At 36.3% G+C, this 21,361-nt stretch overlaps 2 protein-coding genes across 2 annotated transcripts in view; both read left to right on the forward strand.

The window, feature by feature from the left end:
- The window catches only part of LOC144438676 (paxillin homolog 1-like), a 7,606-nt gene extending 4,354 nt beyond the window's left edge, over positions 1-3,252 (forward strand). Inside the window, exons 4-7 of the mRNA XM_078127820.1 lie at positions 138-258; positions 475-614; positions 1,080-1,212; positions 2,082-3,252. Coding sequence (XP_077983946.1) covers positions 138-258; positions 475-614; positions 1,080-1,172 — 354 coding nt within the window. The 3' untranslated portion in view covers positions 1,173-1,212; positions 2,082-3,252. The remainder of the gene's footprint in view (positions 1-137; positions 259-474; positions 615-1,079; positions 1,213-2,081) is intronic.
- A 3,297-nt stretch (positions 3,253-6,549) lies between these two features.
- On the forward strand, positions 6,550-19,457 carry LOC144436949 (paxillin homolog 1-like). Its single transcript, XM_078125820.1, has 6 exons — positions 6,550-6,693; positions 13,954-14,009; positions 14,645-14,828; positions 16,280-16,400; positions 16,785-16,924; positions 18,493-19,457. The coding sequence occupies exons 2-6, from the start codon at positions 13,975-13,977 to the stop codon at positions 18,565-18,567; spliced, it is 555 nt and encodes a 184-aa protein (XP_077981946.1). The 5' UTR covers positions 6,550-6,693; positions 13,954-13,974; the 3' UTR covers positions 18,568-19,457.
- Positions 19,458-21,361: the final 1,904 nt, after the last annotated feature.

Genomic DNA, 21,361 nt, shown 5'->3' on the forward strand with positions numbered 1-21,361 from the left:
CATATCTCTCAAGTGATGGACACATGATATTCAATACTCAATATTTTTCTAATATAGTAATATTGTTTAACAGTACATACAGTGCATAGTGTACCGGAATTTATATGTATTGATGTGATATTCTTTCCCTCTCCTAGGAGATCGTCACTGCCCTAGACAAGAAATGGCACCCGTACTGTTTTGTATGCAACCGTTGCCGCAAACCATTTGGTAGTGAGGGATTTATGGTCAAAGAAGATAAACCATACTGCAAGAAAGGTGAATATCCATCATCTTTGCAGATTTCGTTCCCTACTATGAAATAACCACAATGGTCACTGTCGTCCTCATTGCTTCTAGTACCGTATTTTCAATTTTTTCTAAATCATATTTCATTCCAAGTCTTGACAAATAGTCTAATAATGGTGTTGATAGCACAGACGCCATATAAAATAGTAACTGAAAGTAAAACAATGATTACTTTATACATTACAGATTACCAGGAACTATTTTGTGGTGGCCAAGATGTGAAAGTGGTAGCCTCTGATACATGCTTTGGCTGTGGTGAGAAACTTGGATCCAAATGGGTTGAAGCTATGAATAATAACTGGCACCCCGAGTGTTTTGTTTGCTCTGTAAGTACGCAACCAATAGGTATAGATAAATCTACATGTTATCCATGGTCTTTTGGAAATCTTTTATCGACAGGACAACTTTGTAGTTTAATAGTGGAACACATCTTTTCTATTTTGGAAATCTTTCCATCGACAAGACAGCTTTGTGTTTCATGGAACATTTCTCAATCCTGTTACTTGTGTATCTCTGCTAATGTTATATATTTGATTGCTTTTCGTTTGCACGGGCCCAACGATTCTATCGTGGTCTGGGTCGGTGCTCTCTTCAAGCATGCAATGCAAGGTGTGCATGACGTAGATGTCAACACTGAACAACACGTGTTTGTGGTTTATTTAACACCATATATGTATCGTTGAACAACGACATTACGTCTGACAGAAGTACATTTGTATGTAGTGTAATGTTATTGCATGTGTATTGCATGTGTATCTGTATCTGTCAATCTCTCCTGTATCACAATCTAGGAGTGCGAAGAGCCTCTGAGAGGAAAATCGTTTTTCAAAGTTGAAGGGAAGCCATATTGTAGCAAACATCCATCAGATGCAGTCAGAAGTTAACCACCTACATGTACCATGACATGGAAACATCATATCCAGTGTATGCCTGTATTTTGTTTGCATCGTCCTATTATGTACCTTTCTATCAGTCCTTCTTATCTATTGTCTCTAACTATCTCAATATCCATACATCTAATCTTAATAAATAATACATTAATAACATATTCTTCTACTGCTACTTCTATACCGTGTAAACATACAAAAGGATTATGACAGCATAAACAGTAACACATATTTCATTCAGTTTAGTCTTACAATTGTAACACAGGCTCTGTTAAGAACATTAGCTAAAAAACAATAAAAAAGTAAAATATAGACTGAAAAAGAGGAATAGATATAAGGCCGAAAGTTATAAATTTCCAGAATAAATAGCCATCTGAAATACACGCTAAACTTTACTGTATGCAACAAATTCCTCTGGTTCCAATATATTCACTGTGTGATCTTCAGAAATACATACAGGGATGATATGAATAAATTAAATCTTAACATATTTTAAAGGCACAAAATAGTTCTTTCTTGCACTCTTTTTATTCATTAACATATTCGGGACTATACGTTTAGCAAAATAAATTTGATGTCATTATTCAATTTTTCCATGGCAACCATGTAACAAAATAAAAAGGTGTAATTTTAATGTTCATAAAGTACATGGGCATGACAAAAACTGCCACGGGAAATTCCAGAACGTACGTACGATTAAAAGTACGAACGTGACCAAAATATTTAGCCTCTATAAAAGAGTTGATGGTCACCCTGGCAACGCTAGCCACAACAACCAGCCAACCTTTTATGAAGGCTAAATTGCCCTTTGATATAGAGTTGACGGCAAAGCAAAACGCTTGCATTATTGTAAATACTAAACATTTAATCATTGTGATTTTAACTAGTATATTTCTAATTCAACAGAAATGCAGAGAATCGCTGTCAGGAGAGAAATTCTACAACATCGATGGTAAACCAGTCTGTACCAAATGTGGATAATTGCACAGTGTAGCAGTAGTCTTCAACTACTAATATGTCGTTGTATGACGTCAGCAATAATAATGAAACCATAATAGGGCATTTACAGCAGTGTATGTTATTTATATTGGGTTTTGGAATACATAATAATACATACAATTTAGTATAGTATGCAGTGGTTCAGAGTGATAAACACATAAACATATTCACTTTTACGTATCATAAGTTTGTAGGTTTTGTCAAATAAGTTTATTGGGCTGAAATATGTTACAAGAACATCTTTGTTTTAGTAAACAGAGCTTTGAAATCTATTTCATTGTGGGTATTGGCTGTCCGTTAAAGATTCGCTCCTGTGGCAGCAAGAGTATTTCGGATAAATAAATCAAAATGGAGTGAAAATTGATAACTTCACCACTTGCCAATATAAGTGCAGTGTCAGTTTGAAACCATACCTTCTAACATTATAGCTTTATACATTTTAAGGAACCTCTTGTAGATAAGGTTATTTTTTTTATAGTTAAGGTAATTCCCAAAATATTCCAAACTATTCAGAAAATCACCGTCAATTTTTAAAATAAGTGATACTCCTGCGTAATGTATTCATCCACATACATCGTGTCAGATTAGCACTTGGTGCTAAATATTTCAATTTTAGTCAATTTCAAACAACCCTTTTTATTGTACACGCAATTTCAATTAAAATACCGATCTGTCCTGAAATAGGTGTACATATATCAATGGTAATACGTACAGAATATTTGTAAATAAATTCTCAGAAATTTACTTCTTATTTAAAGAGTTAAATTTACTTGGATGCAATGAAATCAAAACTTTAGATTGTCAATGAGTAGATAGTAAATAGAACTGTGAAAAGTATATTGGAAATTTAAATGTTGTAAAGTTTAGACTCTATTCAAGAGGAGAAGAAATTGTAATTTTCAAATTGGTATAAATTAATTTGGTAAGTATTTTATTGTTTACTTTTTACTGTCGTTTGCCAGAGTGAATTTGCTTTTCAAAATCATGGTATGAGTATTTAAATGGTAATACCTTTGTTTTAGAAACAGTAGTACATGTTTTGGTGAATGTTATAAGTAATAAAATCTCTTTAAACGTCTGATAGAATGATTTTGTACAAACATTTCTTTACAAAGTCTGTCATTTGTCTTTTCTCTTTCTCTTAACTCTCAGTGCAGACATTTCTCGTACTTGCTAGGGATAGACGTTGATGGTGTCGAGAAAAGAGTCGAGTACGCCCCCCCCCCCCTCCCCGTTTGAACAACATACCCCCTTCACAACATTAAAACATGGGTTATCCCCCAGACCTGCCTATATATGAGTTTCGGCGCACATATGCATCTACTCAACAAATCGCAATACAACCCCCTCCTTCCCGCGTCATTGCTTAACCTAGCTATTGGGGGAGGGGGGATTTCGATGGATTTTTCCATCGAACCGACGATAAGTCACTATTCCTGTCTCTGTAAAACCGAAAACAGGCTGACCCCTCCATAACTTAATTCTAAAACATGAACACCCCCAAATATTATATTTACATCACATGTATTTGATTGTGACTCAAAGTGGACTGCTTGACTATGTCTCGCAAATACTTTATAAAATAGCACCATACACTATTAATTAGCGACTACACACAGGGTAAATATATTAAAAATGGGGTTTAATAGCATCTTAACAGTAAAATGTAGGGAGGAGTTTGAGATGGGAACATGTACACCTTCATGGTGGTGAGGGGGGGGGGATCCTAGAAGCTTTGGAGGTTTTTAGCTCCGCTGTCAGCAACAGCTATAGCAGCGCTTAAGGATTAGGCCGATCTCCGTCGTCGTCCGTCGTCCGTGGCCCGTCAACTTTTTACATTTTCATCTTGTTCTCCAAAACCAACTGTTAGAATGCTATGATATTTGGTGTGCATGTCCCTTGGGGGGGGGGGGGTATTCAGGCTTATCATGCCAAATTTATATGAGTCAATTTCTATTTTTAGCGAATTTTTGAGTATTTTTGGTAAAAAGAATATTTTCAACTTCTCCGAAACTATGGTCGGAGATCTTTGACATTTGGTATGTATGAGCCTTTGAGGGAGTCTATTCAGATTTGTTCATGTCAAGTTGATATGAATCATTTCCTATTTTTAGCAAATGTTTTTTTGTTCAAAACAAAACCATGACAATAGTAACAAAAGTGAAAATATGGCAAACTGGGCTGTACTATGGAGACCGACCACCATAGAGGGCACCTCAAGTGACGAAGCTGTACTACTATAGAGACCTCAAGTGAGGAAGCTGCACATTTAGTGTATTTACATTATAACCTTCAGATTTTCCAGTGACCAATCCCATATAAGTGAAATTGTTGAATGTACCCAAATGGGGCTCAGGCTTAGTTTGTTATGTTTACGAAAAACCAAAAAAAACAAAACACTGACAAACATGACGTACATGAATTACATGGTAATTACATATCGATAACAACAATATCTGTATGCAACGAGATTTACAATATGATTCCCTATACATGGAGTGGTCAATGGTGATAGTCATATACATGCCTGTGTTACTAGTACTGGTTTGTGTTTGTTTGTTTGTCTGTCTGTTTGTTTGTTTGTTTATTTTGGTTATAGTAAACATAACTAAGCCTGAACGCCTCCGACCCTCCCAGGTTTTAATAATGGTGGCTCCATTACCATGATTTTTTTTTTACAGTGACCCATGTTGTCAACTCAAATCAACGACTGTAACTATAGATGTATTACTGATGACAAAAGACGTATGAGAACGGGGGAAAGAACTCACTTGCAACAATGAGAGGGAGAGGGCGTCCTATTAAAACCGAGTAAACATTATAATATGTTCTATTTTTGCCGCAAAGAAATGGGTGATTCTACGGCAATACTGCCCTGGACGGCTAGGTTATTTATTTAATTGAAATGTGAGATCATATAATCTTCGAAAAAATGCGTACTTTGTTATTTGTAAGGGGATATTTGATGGATCATTGATACAAATAACTTGCACGCCTATATCTGTAAACTGAGAAGATGTCATAGATAAACTGTCTCAGATATAATTTGATTACATTGCATCCTAAGATATGTAAAATTTGATATCGAGAAAAATATTGACTCGAACTAAGTACGGAGAATGGAGTCTAACCACACACACACAGCGTGACATGGACTCAAACTAAGTACGGACGATGGAGACTAACCACACACATACAGTGTGACATGGTATCATTTATTGTGGTGTCACTTGTTCAAATAATAATTTTAGATTCATAATTCATATTCATGTCATCTGTAGGGTTTAATTTAGTTTTGATTAATTGGTGTGTGTCTGTAATACTTACAATCAACGTATTTAGAGCTATCGTGACCGTGTGTTTTCGTCACATCGCATGCTTTACATTCTGTTCTAACTCATGAGTGTGTAAACAATACATATGCGCGATAAATTACATTTTGAGGTTTCCATGTTTCTCAGCTTGCAGTTGGAATATGTCTTTGTAAAAACTATGGGAAATCCTAGGGATTCTCTTAGACAATAAAAATGAAACCGCTTGAAATTTGTTGTTGTTCGCTTGAAGTTTTTGCAGAGTTATTGGTACATGTACTAAAATTGATACATAAATATTGCTAACCCGGGCCGCTGATGAACATTCAAACAATCTGCCAATTTTAATCAACTCTCTCTCTGTATCTTGTTTATTTCGATTTAAAAGTATCATGTCAAAAAGAGTTGAAGATGAAATTATACTACGTGTATTGAAAGCTCTGTAAATAACGGAAGTTTTCCGTTTGCGAGCAGAGTCCGTCTCTCCAGTCATACTAGCTTTGATGCAGTGGAAATATCACTTATGCGAGCAAACATGGTCTTTCTCTCTCGAACATACCACTTTCATCGAAGTTACATTTGTAAACATTTAACTCCGACCACCTGTAATGTAAAGTACATCCATATAATATATATTTCGAACAATTTGTGAATTAATAGCTAAAAGGAAACGTTGTTCGCACAGGAAAGATACTAGTATGTGAGTTCGGAATATAACCTGATACACGAGCCAGAAGAACGTGGCACCCCCGTTGAAGATGAACTTTCGGTCGCTGTCTGAAGACAATGTAAATGATAGTCAACTGTTTCACTCATAAATATGTTTACATGGAAAAGTGTAATTTGTCGAACAAAATGTATAGCGATTATCGATATCTCGCTGTTATGTTTTATTGACAATATTTAAAACATGTATCCACACGCAGACACGGTAAAATCATAATACTGTTTATATAGCTTTCGTTGTGTCATCTGTTTTTTGTATACCTGTTTTAAAATCCAAATGACCTTATTTCTTTTGCACACAGCACTGAAAGTTGCACACAGCCCTAATCAGTATATTACCACTTTCTATTACTGATGCAAATTCTTCGGCATACATACCAGTCTGCACTGAGCCGAGCTGAGAGTGACAATCACCACAGCTTACCAACATATTACTAGTACTTTGTTTTCTGTGTTCAGTTTGTTTTGGCCATTACCACCAGGTAAGCAACCAGTTATATTTTTTTCGAATAACCCAAGTCATTCCATCTTAGACCAATTTCATTATTATAATTAGATCTTAAGTATCTATTCGACTTGTATTCATCACTGAATCACCGAATTGTTATGTCAATTTTGTCTAATTTGGTTATCCATCGACACGACGCGTAGATCCATTCTATTAAAGTAGGCGTGCCAGTATCTCTCCTAACTACGATGATCTACAACTCTGTATAAAGTTAACCCTTTCTATTTTCTACTGAGTCTTATTCGGATCACCCGTTAGCTGTTTTAAGTATGTAAGGGTGATTCAGGTCACCAAAGTAATTGATTCACTGTCTTAATGATACGTCCTTTATTCATTTATTGAAATGTACACCATGTTAATTTCAGTCTTAATATAACATTCCCATACATAGTCACAGTATGATTATTGGTGACACCAGAGATGGCTATTACAGATATCTTAACATCACAGTGCGTAATTCAGGTAGCATCGCGAACACAAAATCCCACTCAGGTACATTGTACTTTCAATTTGCTGCTGTAAAGGTGTGTCTACAATCCCATTCACTCTCTCAATGCACCGATTCATCGGGCCAGTGACGTAATTTTTAGGCCACGTCGTGTGACCGCAAAATGCCTCGGGTCATTTGAAGTCACCGGCACTTTCTGTTACACCCCTAGATCAGAAAATCGTTTACCACACACAGAGGTTGTGTTTTGAGGAATTCTGATATATGTAGTATTTTAAACGTCCTTATAGATGTGATGTCATTTAATAAAATAGAACAGATTTCTACACTGTATAAAGATGCTGCATGTAAACTTAGAGTTGAAACTGTTTGTTATTCCTCAAAGAAAACTCAAAGATAAGTTCTTTTCTCAAACAAATAAACAGTTTTCAGGCAATAAATATACCACATCAACCGAACATTTTTGCACGGTTTCCTATTCACTCGACTTGTTTACAGAGCATCGCCAGGTCACAAACTGAATGATGGCTAGTACTGACAACTATGCAAGAAATGCAAAGGGTTGATTACTCACCATGAAAGAAAGGTTTAAGAGAAAATTCGAATTGTGGGTGCATATACGTACAGGTACGGAGGAGTCATTTCAGTGTTAGACGTGTCCGGGGACATGTCAAGGTGACTGGCTGTTCTGTGCCTTAGGTAAAGTGCAATCTTCATCTTAACAACACAAAATTCACTTTCGCCAACAACATTAAAGTTAATATTCATTTAGAAAATGAAACAGTACCCCAGAGCTGTGCAGTACCCGTCATATGGATCCGATCGGTTAAACGCGTCTCAGGTCATTCACTCCTTCTTGTTTAAGATTCCATTCACCCGTTTGGGGAAGTGATTCTGTGTAATATGAGAACATGTTGGCACAATTATGGAAACTTTGGCAGTTAGTTTGTTGAAAACACTGGTTACTCATTGCCAGTTGACTCGTTATCCTTACACAGCTCATCATTAATGGTCCACATACCTATGTCGGTACAGGTTTTTGAATAGATTGTAGGTATACTTGTAAGGAGGGTGTGGTCTGTGCCCCGATTATAATAAACCAGTTTGTGTGAAAGTCATTCTTTTGGAAGTGTTTACTACTTTCTTGAAATGGGTGAGGCTAGGTTTTATGAACGCTAACGTGGATTTCAATTGGTATCTTCAATATTGCTAACAAGCGAAAAGAAAGCCACCAGTTAGTCGCTATTTAGCTGTTATCCAATTTAAGTAGATTATCTTTTGGGGTAAGGTCATGAGGTTAACTGCAATAATTTGGAGGTATACTGATTTGACGATACTACAAAGAAACGATTGTGCTTTAAAAGTACACCCTGACGTCAACCAAGACGTGGGGGCGAAAGAAAAACATAAAAATGTGATGATGACAAAGGAGAGAGGCAAGCAGGCATTAGCGAAAACGCCCCTCTGGAATCACCTGACCTAAAATATATTTTTATTACCCAGCATATTGTTACCTCCTGATACATATTTCATAAACATGTTCTATAATTGCCATAGTGTTTATGGACCACGCCTAGCCACTTTGCTTACCGGACCAGTCGTTATCATTGATCTACCACTACCATCATATGCATGTGATCCCAGGCATGTGATGTTATTCCCAACCCTGGATGTTGTTGCAGAGGACCATAACGCGAAAACTAAAAGTTTCTACGGTGTTTGTGTTTGGGAAAAAAAGGTTCACGAGGTCACCATTCATGCCCACATGACTTCCAGGGCCGTCTACTTCCCGTCGTTACCAGGCCTACTTAGCGACCTTTATTATATACCGATAAAAGTAGGAGAGGTTTAGTCTGACGGATATGTAGAATTAGTCATCTTATAGTTTAGTTATTATAAATGAAAACTCCAATGAACCCCTCATTACAGTAATCCTGACTCCTAAATAACAGATGGTGAATTATCGGCTTTATATTAAACAGTCAAAACAATTAGTTTAAACCATTCTACCGTGGGTTTGGAGCGACTGGAACAAACCATTACAAGTTAATCTAACGCTTAAAGTGAAAGGAATATTTAGCATCTACAATTTTCTGATTTGTTTTGACCATGCAATCTATTTCGATCTCACATTCGGCTTTTGGGAGAATTTTCAAATTGTCTACTGGGTCTTCATTTCGTATTATTGAGTCGTAACACATTTCACTACCAAGTAGGTTTACAGGTTGTTTAATTTCATATTTATTTTTTATTTTGAAAAACCCCACACAATTGATTCTTTTCTTCGAATTTTAATTGGAATAAAAAGGCAGATGCGTATTTACCTCTTACTATGAATTTGATCGTTTGACGTCAACGGTTATCACGTATTGGTAAGACTAGTTTGTTTTATTTTATCAAATTGGTGTCACGTCTTAATGGGTAATATATTGTAGTAATATATACTTTATTGGTTAATTTATGTCTTCATCACTAATTTGATTTTATAGGCTGGACGCACCAAGTCTCCTCCCTACGCCCGCACGCATACACACAAACAAACACACACGCACACACACACACATACATACATACATACATACATACATACATACATACATACATACACACACATACACCCCCCACACACACACACACATACATACATACATACATACATAATACATACATACATACATACATACATACATACATACAACTTGAATGTGAAGACACCACCCATACCCTGGTTGTCATATAAATTTGTATCATGGTATTTAAAAAAATATAAAGTGCGAATAAATTACATTAGATACACGTGGTTGCATTTCACTTACATTGGGAAGAGTTATGACCTATGACCTTTGAACTACAGATCTTCAGACATCGATGTGTCTATATAGCAAGTGAAGTAAACCATATAGTCATGGAAATATTTCCTTCGCCTGACTAGGCCATCGATGGAACGTCGCTAGAGTTCTTCACTTTACAGCTGCCATTCACTGCGTTCCATTGAACAACTGTGTCCCACCATTTGAAAACGAATCACTCGTCTAAAGTAAACGTAGAATAGCCAGTCTTTCCTTTACTGGATGAGTAAATAACCTGCAATATCTGACATATGTGTATGTAAAATATGACAGTTTTCAAGGGAATGGAATGAAAATTATGCTACCCTCGATAAATATTGTAAACCGATATTGTGTTGTCCAAGGACGAACATGTTAGAAGGAGAAAGGCATTTTCTTGTATTATTATTATAATATCATATATATATACATTAAGGAAACGCCACCTTGAAATATTCAGACTGTACACATCAATATAACATAAGATTATCGTAGTAGTCTGCATTTTCAGCTGTCACCTTGGTGACGTCACTGTTTCAAGTTAGTTTTGAACTTTGTTGTATAAGCTATAAACCTGTGTTCTTTAGACCATCAGCAATATAAACCTGTGTTTTTAGACCATCAGCAATGCACCTATAAAGTCGAAAACGAAAAGATGAAACTATACACTGAAATACACCCTATGTAATAAAAGCAGTTTCGATGTGTCACCAAGTTCAGTCGTGTTTTACGTGAAAGATTATTGGCATAGCGTGGCTTAGAATTAGATGTACTACGTGCTGACCGAACTTACTGTAGATGTCTTACTATTCTACTAATTACAATACATGCACATCCATGAAGCGAACAGGCCGTCGTCTCATAATTCACATGACGCATGGTTTTGATATGTAGAATCGTTTAGTGTGACATGAAGCTGCAACTATAATTACAAATACCATCAGTTCTAGTGATAAAAATAAACCTGCTCTCTTGATTGGTATGTTAGCCCGTACCATGTGTATAATTAGTAGCTGTAATTATCCAATGTCGTAAAACACTTGCAACTTTACTTTAGCATGACTGTCGTAAACACCAACCACTTTACGTCAAGGCAGTTATATGATTTTGTTTAGAAGGCATCAGATACGCTAACAATTTGTTTTCTTTTGCTGTTTATTGTATGTCCTTATTGTACAGTTTGTATTTGTCTCTTTTGTTTTTGTACTATTTATATTTAGAGGGCCCCAGGGAAGATTGGGCTACCCTCTTTCAATAAAGTTTAATAAATAAATAAATAAATTTCCTCTGCAGGGTCTTCCAAATAGTTGTATGTTGTTAGCTATGCCAACCACGTCGGGTTCAAGAACAATTTCACCCACAAATATCGGTTAACATTCCACGTACAGCCACCAGTGATAATTCATCGTAACGATGACAACAATTGTATGATTGTCTATAAATTTCAATTTTTTTCTGTATGCTTCTGAACAGGCAAACTGACCTTTACTCTTAAACAGATATCTAAATATTGTACTATTAATGCTGTGAGAACAAATCTCTGCGTATGTTGTTTTGTGTTAGGAGTAAAAACTATCACAATTACAAGTATGGGCTGCGATGTGCTCAGAATATGCAGAAACAAGTTTAAAAATAACACTCAGCGACTGTCATATTTCTATACAAACATTCTTTAACATCTGTGTCTTTAATGTTACAGGAACACAAATAGAGTTATGGGAGGGGTGCAACATATGCTTCAAACATATTATTAACGTTGCATATATGTCGCAAAGACCTTCATATGACTACAGCCCACACACAATTGTGGTTTACAATGTCAATGAATCGTCTGCTTTTAATACAGTGATCTTTCGATGAACTCCTTGTAATTGTATACACCCCCAGACGTTTGTAGGCTTGCCTTTTTGAACAGACTGTTGACCCCGATATGACTAAAGACTTTATATATCAGATCACGTACACCAATACTTTTCTATGGATTTCAACACCTATAAAGTGGTTCACATAGTTTTGAAGACGATTCTGACTGCCTTCTCTTTGCCACGGCAATCGTGGTCATTTCATACAGCAACTAAAAGTTCACCTCCTGTTACCATGGTTACATGTAACGTATATCTTTCGACTCTACTTGCACATTTCCCACTACTCCATTCATCAAAACGAAGACCGATAGTGGTCCGAGATTAAAAACGTCCCCTTGTGACCATTCCGTCATAAATAAACTCCATAGAAATGTCAACAAGATGGGATTGGTAGAACTAAACATACTGTGAATACCAAAACGTTTGTTACATACAAGAATACCAGATATAAATTATGGAATGTATGGCGATGAAAAAAAAATGTAAACCAGACGGACGGAGACATGAAAATACCATCACATTTCCATATGAAGTATATGTATCACCAACTTCATTTGATTCCAATGGTCAATCAATTAGGACTCAGGGTTGTACTTTTGATTCTAATTGGTCAATCAGTAATGACGCAGAGGTCTAGTCTGATCCCAATTGGTCAATCAATTAGGACTCAGGGTTGTACTTTTGATTCTAAATGGTCAATCAGTAATGACGCAGAGGTCTAATCTGACCCCAATTGGTCAATCAATTAGGACTCAGGGTTGTACTTTTGATTCTAAATGGTCAATCAGTAATGACGCAGAGGTCTAATCTGATCCCAATTGGTCAATTAATTATGACGTGGTGATCTTGAATGCTAAATATCATTATTATTTTATCATAATACAATATTGACAACACTGATCTGGATTCTAGGATATTTTGAACTATGAATCAAAACTACAAAACTTACAACTTTTTAATACTTTTTGACCACGAATTCCTATCCATTGACGGTCACCTATTTATCTTATAATTGACTTCAATTGTAATATTTCAAGAATGGATACCAGGCATGGATGAAATACAGATTGAGACTACAATCCCTCATGGTTCAATTCCTAAGTAGGCCGAGCGAATGAAAATTGCGCTTGTCTGAGCTCATTAATTCGAAGTGCGCCCTGAACGTAACTAGCAGAGGTTATTCTTTATTCTTTATAAAGTGTATAATATAACACACGGTGGTCATAATGTAATACACGGTGGTCATAATGTAATACACGATGGTCATATATATATGTCATGGAGTTACCGCACATGTATTGTCTTTTACTGGAACAATCAATAGCAATCTAGACCGATTGGTTGTGTTCGCGGCTCGGCTAGTTCAAGTGTAGACGTGTCTATTCCTTGTACAATATATATGTAAAGATATCCACGCCACTCTATAGACATTTTTGTATACCCAATATTAGCTCCAGAAACCCCAAAAAGGATGGACAAAGAGCCCGTTGTACCGTGGCTTTCAATCTGTCACGGTGTTCTATTACAATAGCGACAGGCGAATTGTTTGAGCCACATCGATAGAGGACCAGATGTCCATAGTAGCCAATGCCTTAACGTTGAATTGTGAAAACAGTTGTATTTTAGACAGCGATGGCCCATTTGTAATAAATCTCACTCGACTCGTACATGTCTGACCTAACTAGGTCTATAAGTGACTCATTTGCAGATCTTGGTATGTCCGTTGGAAAATAGTTAGACTATCAAATTAATTTTTCACCCCATGTGAAATTTTCTAGGTCTCGCAAACAATCTTGAATAAAGGAGTGGCGTGGAGGAAGGAGTTCATATCAGTAACGTAGCGAATCTGAATTGTAGGGGTGGGGTGGCATGTGGAAGTGCAGTTAATAAAAAACCTTATAGTTTCCGAATTCCGCTTCCAAGGAATATATAAACTTTCTGGTTTGTTCAACCAGACTCTCTCGGTCTCCAGAATCGGAAGCCCCACGACCCCATTCTGGTAAGAGAACGCAAAAAGATCCAAGCTTACTTTTCAAGAATGAAATTACTTTCCGAATCTATATATTTTCTCCTTTATTTGATTTATTCTACAGATCAGCGGCTAAAAAGTAATAATGTCGACTTGTGCAAAGTGTAATAGGAGCATCAGGTAGGTGCAAGATCATTGTCTTGAATATGTATACTTAGTACTGTAGACACTAGAAAAGATCATATACAGAACATATACAGTTATAGACACATTCAAGTTGTTGCATTTATTGTTTTCACGTTCTACTTGTCTGTTGTCAGTAACACAGTCAATTGATCAACCTGAGTAATATATGTCTGTCTGTCTGTCTGTCTGTCTGTCTGTCTGTCTGTCTGTCTGTATGTATGTATGTATGTATGTATGTATGTATGTATGTATGTATGTATGTATGTATGTATGTATGTATGTATGTATGTATGTATGTCGAAGTCTCGTAGTATATCATTTTTGGTATGTTCTGATCAAGAACTCGAAAACATAGCTTTCTGGTTACACAGAGTATCGAAGGGTTTTTATTCTTTTCATAGTCATCAATTTCTGTTTTTTTGACCATGAAAGATTACTGGACTCATTTTTATCATCCCCTAGCCCTCTTAACTATATTAGAAAACAAAGACATAATCCTAAGTTAGCAAATACTTTGAAAAGGAATCAAATTTACACCCCCCCCCCCAACCCCCATTACTTATCTAGTACAGGCAGCCAAATAGTTACTGGTGCATAACTCAAGACAACAATACATTTGTATTTTACAGCGGTACTGTGGTGACAGCTTTGGATAAGAAATGGCACAATGAATGCTTCACTTGTTACAAGTGTCCTGAACGTCTGAGTGGTAAGCAGTTCTTCACCGATGACAATGGCCACCCCTACTGTGAGATCGATTGGAAAATCTGTAAAGCCAAACGTTGTTCCAAATGCTATGAAGCTATCGTTGGTGTAAGTATTGGTAAAACCACGCGACAAATCAATCTGTGCATTCTATTTTGATAAGACAGGTTCTTGACCCGTTTATGTTGTTATGAAAGTAATAAGATATGCTATTCATTAACTTGTGTACATTCAGTCTGGGTTTTTTATTCTTCTTTATATTACTGAATCAAACTAATCACAGAACTGAAAATAGTTTGACCTATGTGGCTTCACTGGCCGCCCACTTCGAATACGTCGGGGAACTCGTACACCCACACCCGAAAAGTCATGAATTTCGCAAACCATTGTGAAATAGAGGAATGAAATCACCCGCGTTAATTCAAAATATTTGTATATTGAATAATTTTACGATATGACGTAAAAATAACATTTGGAAATTTCACTACAATCGCTCAATTATCACATGTCTTATTCTTTACAAGTGGATGACAGTCATGACGTCATTAAGGTTGTCGATCGCGTGCCGTGTCTGGCTATTTTAGGACAACTTTTTTAGTATGACATCTCTACAAATCAAGGTATTCATTTCTTGCTCAATAAGAAACAAGTACCCGGATGTTGGGGGAATAAGACTAAATTGTAACATATGCAACGTGATATGTAAGGCTTCGTTGTGTACATATTTGAAATACTGATCATGACATTTCCATGAATCATGTACACAGATGTGTGTATGTATGTATGTATGTATGTATGTATGTATGTATGTATGTATGTATGTATGTCTGTCTGTCTGTCTGTATGTATGTATGTATGTATGTATGTATGTATGTATGTATGTATGTATGTATGTCTGTCTGTCTGTCTGTCTGTCTGTCTGTCTGTCTGTCTGTCTGTCTGTCTGCATGCATGCGTGCATGCATGTATGTATGTATGCATGTGCGTATGTATGTGTGTGTGTTTAGACATGATATATATTATATATATATGTACATGAGATATATATAATGTATATTATAATATGTGTGTGTTTATGTGTGTGTGGTGTGGTGTGTGTGTATATATATATATATATGTGTGTGTGTGTGTGTGTGTATATATATATATGTGTGTGTGTGTGTGTGTGTGTGTGTGTGTGTGTGTGTGTGTGTGTGTGTGCAGTCGCTATATAGTTTCAATGCTGTTTCAATACTGTTACATCCACACGTATCACGTATGGTGTACAATAAAAGGCCACTGAAACATAGACGGATACAATATGCACGATTAACTAATACATTACTTTCCTAATAATAAAATGGGTCAGTTTTTAGTCTTCTTTTCCACTATTGACGAGTAATCCATTCAGAACTATCGACGGTTCTTTTTTATCAATTGATTATATTGATAGTAGTGGCGCTATTAAAGCTGATGTGGGAAATCGAGAGAGAACCACGCCCCTTTGCGATCGGAAGATGTGTATGAAATCTCATTTTTTTTAATTTTCACTCACTTGTCTTTTTCCTTTGTATTTGTAGGAAGTAGTGACTGCACTGGATAAGACATGGCACCCACATTGTTTTGTTTGTACTCGTTGCCGCAAACCATTCGGTAGTGATGGATTTATGGTGAAGAATGACAAGCCGTACTGTAAGAAAGGTAAGCATCACATTGGTATTGAACCATGCCCCATTATATATCTCAATCTATGATACGATGAAATAAAACTAAAAAAGTTTATTGTCCGTTGTCAAGCCATCTCTACGCGATTCTTTATAGTACAATGGAAGTTCAGCTGTAGTGGGCGAGACCTTTCTGTTCTGTTCAGCCTCAGCGACTGACATATACAACTCTTGACCCATCAAAATATGTTGACCTGTCTCCGTGTATGCGTCTACTTCTCTACACAATGCACTACTGTCTGTGTTCGTGATACCGTGGAAGGTAAAACCGCCTAGGTTAGTTGTAGCAAATAGACTGTATCCGACATACAATAGACACACTGTACTAGACTAATCTAGATATATCGTTGTATCTAACCAGACTACCAGGACCTGTTCCACGGTGGCAAAGAAGTAAAAGCTGTTGCTGATGACATCTGCTACGGTTGTGATCAGAAGATCGCATCCAAATGGACTGAAGCTTTAGGGCACAACTGGCATCCTGAATGCTTCGTCTGTACTGTAAGTACATCAGATCTGATTCTAGAAAGAAATGCTGTCAATTACACGCACACGCGCGCACACACACACACACACACACACATTTATATTCATATTTGGAAAAAATGATTTTTTCTTAGTGTTTTGTTATAAACTTAATATCATTTCTTTTACACTTTCTGTGTCTGAAAATGTAAATACTTAGATGTGCTGTGATTGTCATTAACTCTTTAAGTACGTAATGATCTTAATATGTAACAATCATGGTTGTTTATTGACAATTTTTAATTATTTGTGTAATTTTGATGAACTTCCGTCGAAAACAATGCACTACACTTCTCAATACGCAATCAGTGCGCCCTCAGTGTCCTTGTAGTTAAGACAGTGGCAAGACAGAAGATAGGAGCACTTTAAATATCAGGAGTTACATTCTATTGGTAGTAGGCATACTTGGCAGATATTGTAAGTTTGTCTCTATTACCCCTGAATGAAATTATTCACAACACGAATCTTTGACTACAAAATAGTATTGCGTGAAAACGTGTTATGCTAATTTTATAGTAAAAGGTAACACAAAAACAAACTGGAATGTAATTCGAAATTATCTAACAGAAGTTTTTGATAATATTACTGATGTTGATTATAAACATAATAAAGAGTATACTAGACTCTTCCTTTCCCGAATTGAGAGAGGAAGATTTGTATTTATTCTATGCATGTCTGGCTTTCTATTCTGTATACCTCGTGGTTGAAATCAATCCGCTAGCCTTTTTACATTTACCTCTCTGTTGAATTTTCTATAAGGACACGGGTGAATAACTACTACCACAACAACAGCAAAGATTTATCTCTCACTAGATATTCGTCCTCACACAGTTTTACTTACAGAAATCCGTACTATTAGATTTCAAAACTCTACGAATGGTTCTTGGGAATGGTGATTAAGCTCAATCTGTTTACTTTAAGACTTGACTTTTTGCAATATAACTTCTATGTGTGTCTACTAATGTGTGTTCTTCCATGTAACTTTTATCTCTATCTTTCAATCTTTGCGTGTATTAATCTAGGAGTGTAAGGAAAGACTGACGGGAATCAAGTTTTTTAAGGTCGATGGGAAGCCTTATTGTAGCAGACACCCGTCTAAGTCACAGCGACGTTAACCACCTGCATGTAGCTGCACCATGGAAACGTCTTGCTGGGTTGTACGCATGCTTTGTAATAATCGCTAATGAGAATATTTTTCTATTCTTTTTCAATATTTTTTGCCTTCTTCTGCAAACATGAACTTCTCGTAGCTTTCAGTTGTGTGTTGCAAACTCATTTTCTTGTTCTTTCGCACTTTCTGTTTTGCCGGAACTTATCTTTTAGTAACAAGGTGCTTATGCGTTGTGCGTAAGCTTTCTCGGAAACCTCAGCTTTCTGTTCATTCTTTCGCACCTTCATTTTACTGTACTCTATTCTTGGACGAATTCAACACATATTTTCAACCTCATCACGTGACAAAAATGATATAAAAAAATTATCAAATTTCTAACCATGTCTAAAAATCTATCAAATGTATGACGTTTTGTCTTTATCTTTCTGTTCAGAAATGCAGAAAAACGCTGACCGGTGAGAAATTCTACAATGTAGAGGGCAAGCCAATCTGTACAACTTGCGGATAAATCGTCATATAAGTCAGGGATCACTGATAGATGCAGATTCCAACGACGCTACCCAATCCTAGCTGTGACGTCATATCATGAAATATAATTTGTTGTATAATCTTTATTACTCGATGCAATAGCGACTAGTGCTGTAACAATAGGCATGTTTAAGTCGTTCATATCTTTCTGGTTAAAGTTAGAGCGCCTTCAACGTCTGTCACTGAATTATACAAATTTAGAGTAACTCAGTTGATTCACAATTTAAAAAAAAATGAAATGTATAACCCACATATTCAATCATTACTATAGCACTCCAATGATGAAATCATTGCTCACATAACAAGTTATGAAGATATAGAAGTTATAAACTAAATGCATGAAGTATTCTTTCGGTGTATTTGAACCCGAGATTACGATGGATGGATTCTACTGAAATCAACAATTGTCTTAGGATTGATTTGACCGACTCGATCGGACACCATCGGTTAGATAATTGTCTTAGGATAGATTTGACCGACTCGATCGGACACCATCGGTTAGATTTTAACGTATATTTAAATCGTAAGTACTGCGCTGTATGCTTCACATTTTAATAGATTTTTGTATTTTTTCAATGTTATAAGAAATGTTCCTTCCTATTTGATATGTTCTCAATGCTAAGTCTATTTGTGTGTGTTCAGTACTGACTCGTTGCTGTCAGGAGACATCATAACTGTAAGCAAACATTTCGTTTTGATTTATTAAGCTGATTACATCTATCACATGTTATGTTGCTATATACTAGTATATGTACTTTCCTTTCGACAAACTTGCAAAGTAACTTGCCAAGAAATTGTCAACCCATTTCCCGTCCTCAAACACACGCGGACGCACGCACGGATGCACACGCACACACACACACACACACACACACACACACACACACACACACACACACACATACATACATACATACATACATACATACACACACACACACACACACACACACACATGCAATACACTCTAAAACATGTGCATCAGCTGTTATGTAACATTTCATGATTTTGAAATTAACCCGAGTCTTAAATGTCCGTTCCAGTAAGAGAAATTGTCTTCGTTGTTCAAAGTTAAAATTTACCCACCTTCTGTGAGCTTCTGTGTTAGGGCCCCTCGTCTTCCATACCCTACAGACTGACTTTAGATTTCGAGCCAATTATCAAACGTGATGCAGAAAATGAAATTCTACTCTGAACCTGAAATATCTACCCTGTGTGCTGTGTTGGCATGATGTTCAATGTGACGTAATAATCTATGAAATGTACACACTTTCATGTACTCCATGGTGTAACATGCACGGTTCTATCAAAGCGGCATTTTTTTCAAGTTATATGAAATGTACTTCATTTTATTATTAATTTACCATATATATCAACACACTGAATGACATATTTTCAACTTGATAACTAGAGGTTGTACATCACACTCTTGTTCAATGCTCTTTATACAGAGTTACAATAGCAACAATACTATGCATGTTAATAGATTTCAAATTTACAATATTTTATCTTGATTAATAGGTATAGATATCTGCTGGACGCTCCACATCATATATCGTGCTATGCATGGGAAGGCAGATGTTCTATTGTCTCTTTATTTTTAATATTAAAGTACATGTATTTACTTTCTAAAAGCACACACATTTACAATATTATGTACTAAGTAGATTGCAAAGCAAATAATAAATATAAATTTTGGGATACCTGAATATTGTCGTATGTATTTTGCTCAATTTTAGCACAACTGAGGTTCAGTAGTGATATATGTATGGTAAAGCGTCTCCCTCTGTCTGTCTGTCTGTCTGTCTGTCTGTCTGTCTGTCTGTCTGTCTGTCTGTCTGTCTGTCTCAATGCCTCCCCCTCCCCCCCTCTCTCTCTCTCTCTCTCTCTCTCTCTCTCTCTCTCTCTCTCTCTCTCTCTCTCTCTCTCTCTCTCTCTCTCTCTCTGTGTCTAAAATGTGTCTTCTTGGTCAAAAAGCTTTAATTTAAAAATGTTATGGTGATGCATCTGGGGATGTCTACATGAAAGTATATTCACGATATGATGATCACATCAGTGATATGTAAATTAGTTTAAAAATATCAATTTTGGTCAAAGCTAGTGTCTCAAAAACTACATGGTGAATGGGACTGAAATTTGGTTGGGATGTTTCTGGAGGTGCTATTCTGCAGATATTGATCAAAACATGTGGACGCAACCAGTCCTAGCAACCATGACCACTCCCTTAGCAACAGTCAAATTTTGACATATAGTACAAAGATAACAACAGGGAAAGACAAGTGGATAAACATTCAACAAATGTGTGCAAATATGCCTGGCAACAAGACCATGTCCCTAGAAACAGCCAATTTATGATGTATATTGCAAAGATAGCAACAGGGATTAATAGACAAGTGGATACAGATTCCAAAAATGGCAACACACAGCAAATAATGGTGTACATTACAATAATAAAAATAAAGATAGTTAGGAAAGTGGTTACACATTCAATAAGTCAACGTACATGATAGCAACAAGACGGTAAAATTATGGTGTATATAAATGTTATTAAAAATAGCTCAAATTATACAATTGTGCCACTATGGTATTGGCGCTATTTTTTACTTTGAGTACGTATCAACCTACCACGTTCGTCTTATATTTTCAAACCTAACAAGTGTTAGCTTGGTGCCCCAATACCACCCCACCCTCCATCCGATTCCCTGTCCAAATCCACTTGTGTACGTACACCCTTCTCCGAAACTTTGTATTGACCTGCAATGCTCCATATTTGC

Source organism: Glandiceps talaboti, chromosome 1 (genome assembly GCF_964340395.1).
Source record: "Glandiceps talaboti chromosome 1, keGlaTala1.1, whole genome shotgun sequence".
Taxonomy (NCBI): Eukaryota; Metazoa; Hemichordata; class Enteropneusta; family Spengelidae; genus Glandiceps; species Glandiceps talaboti.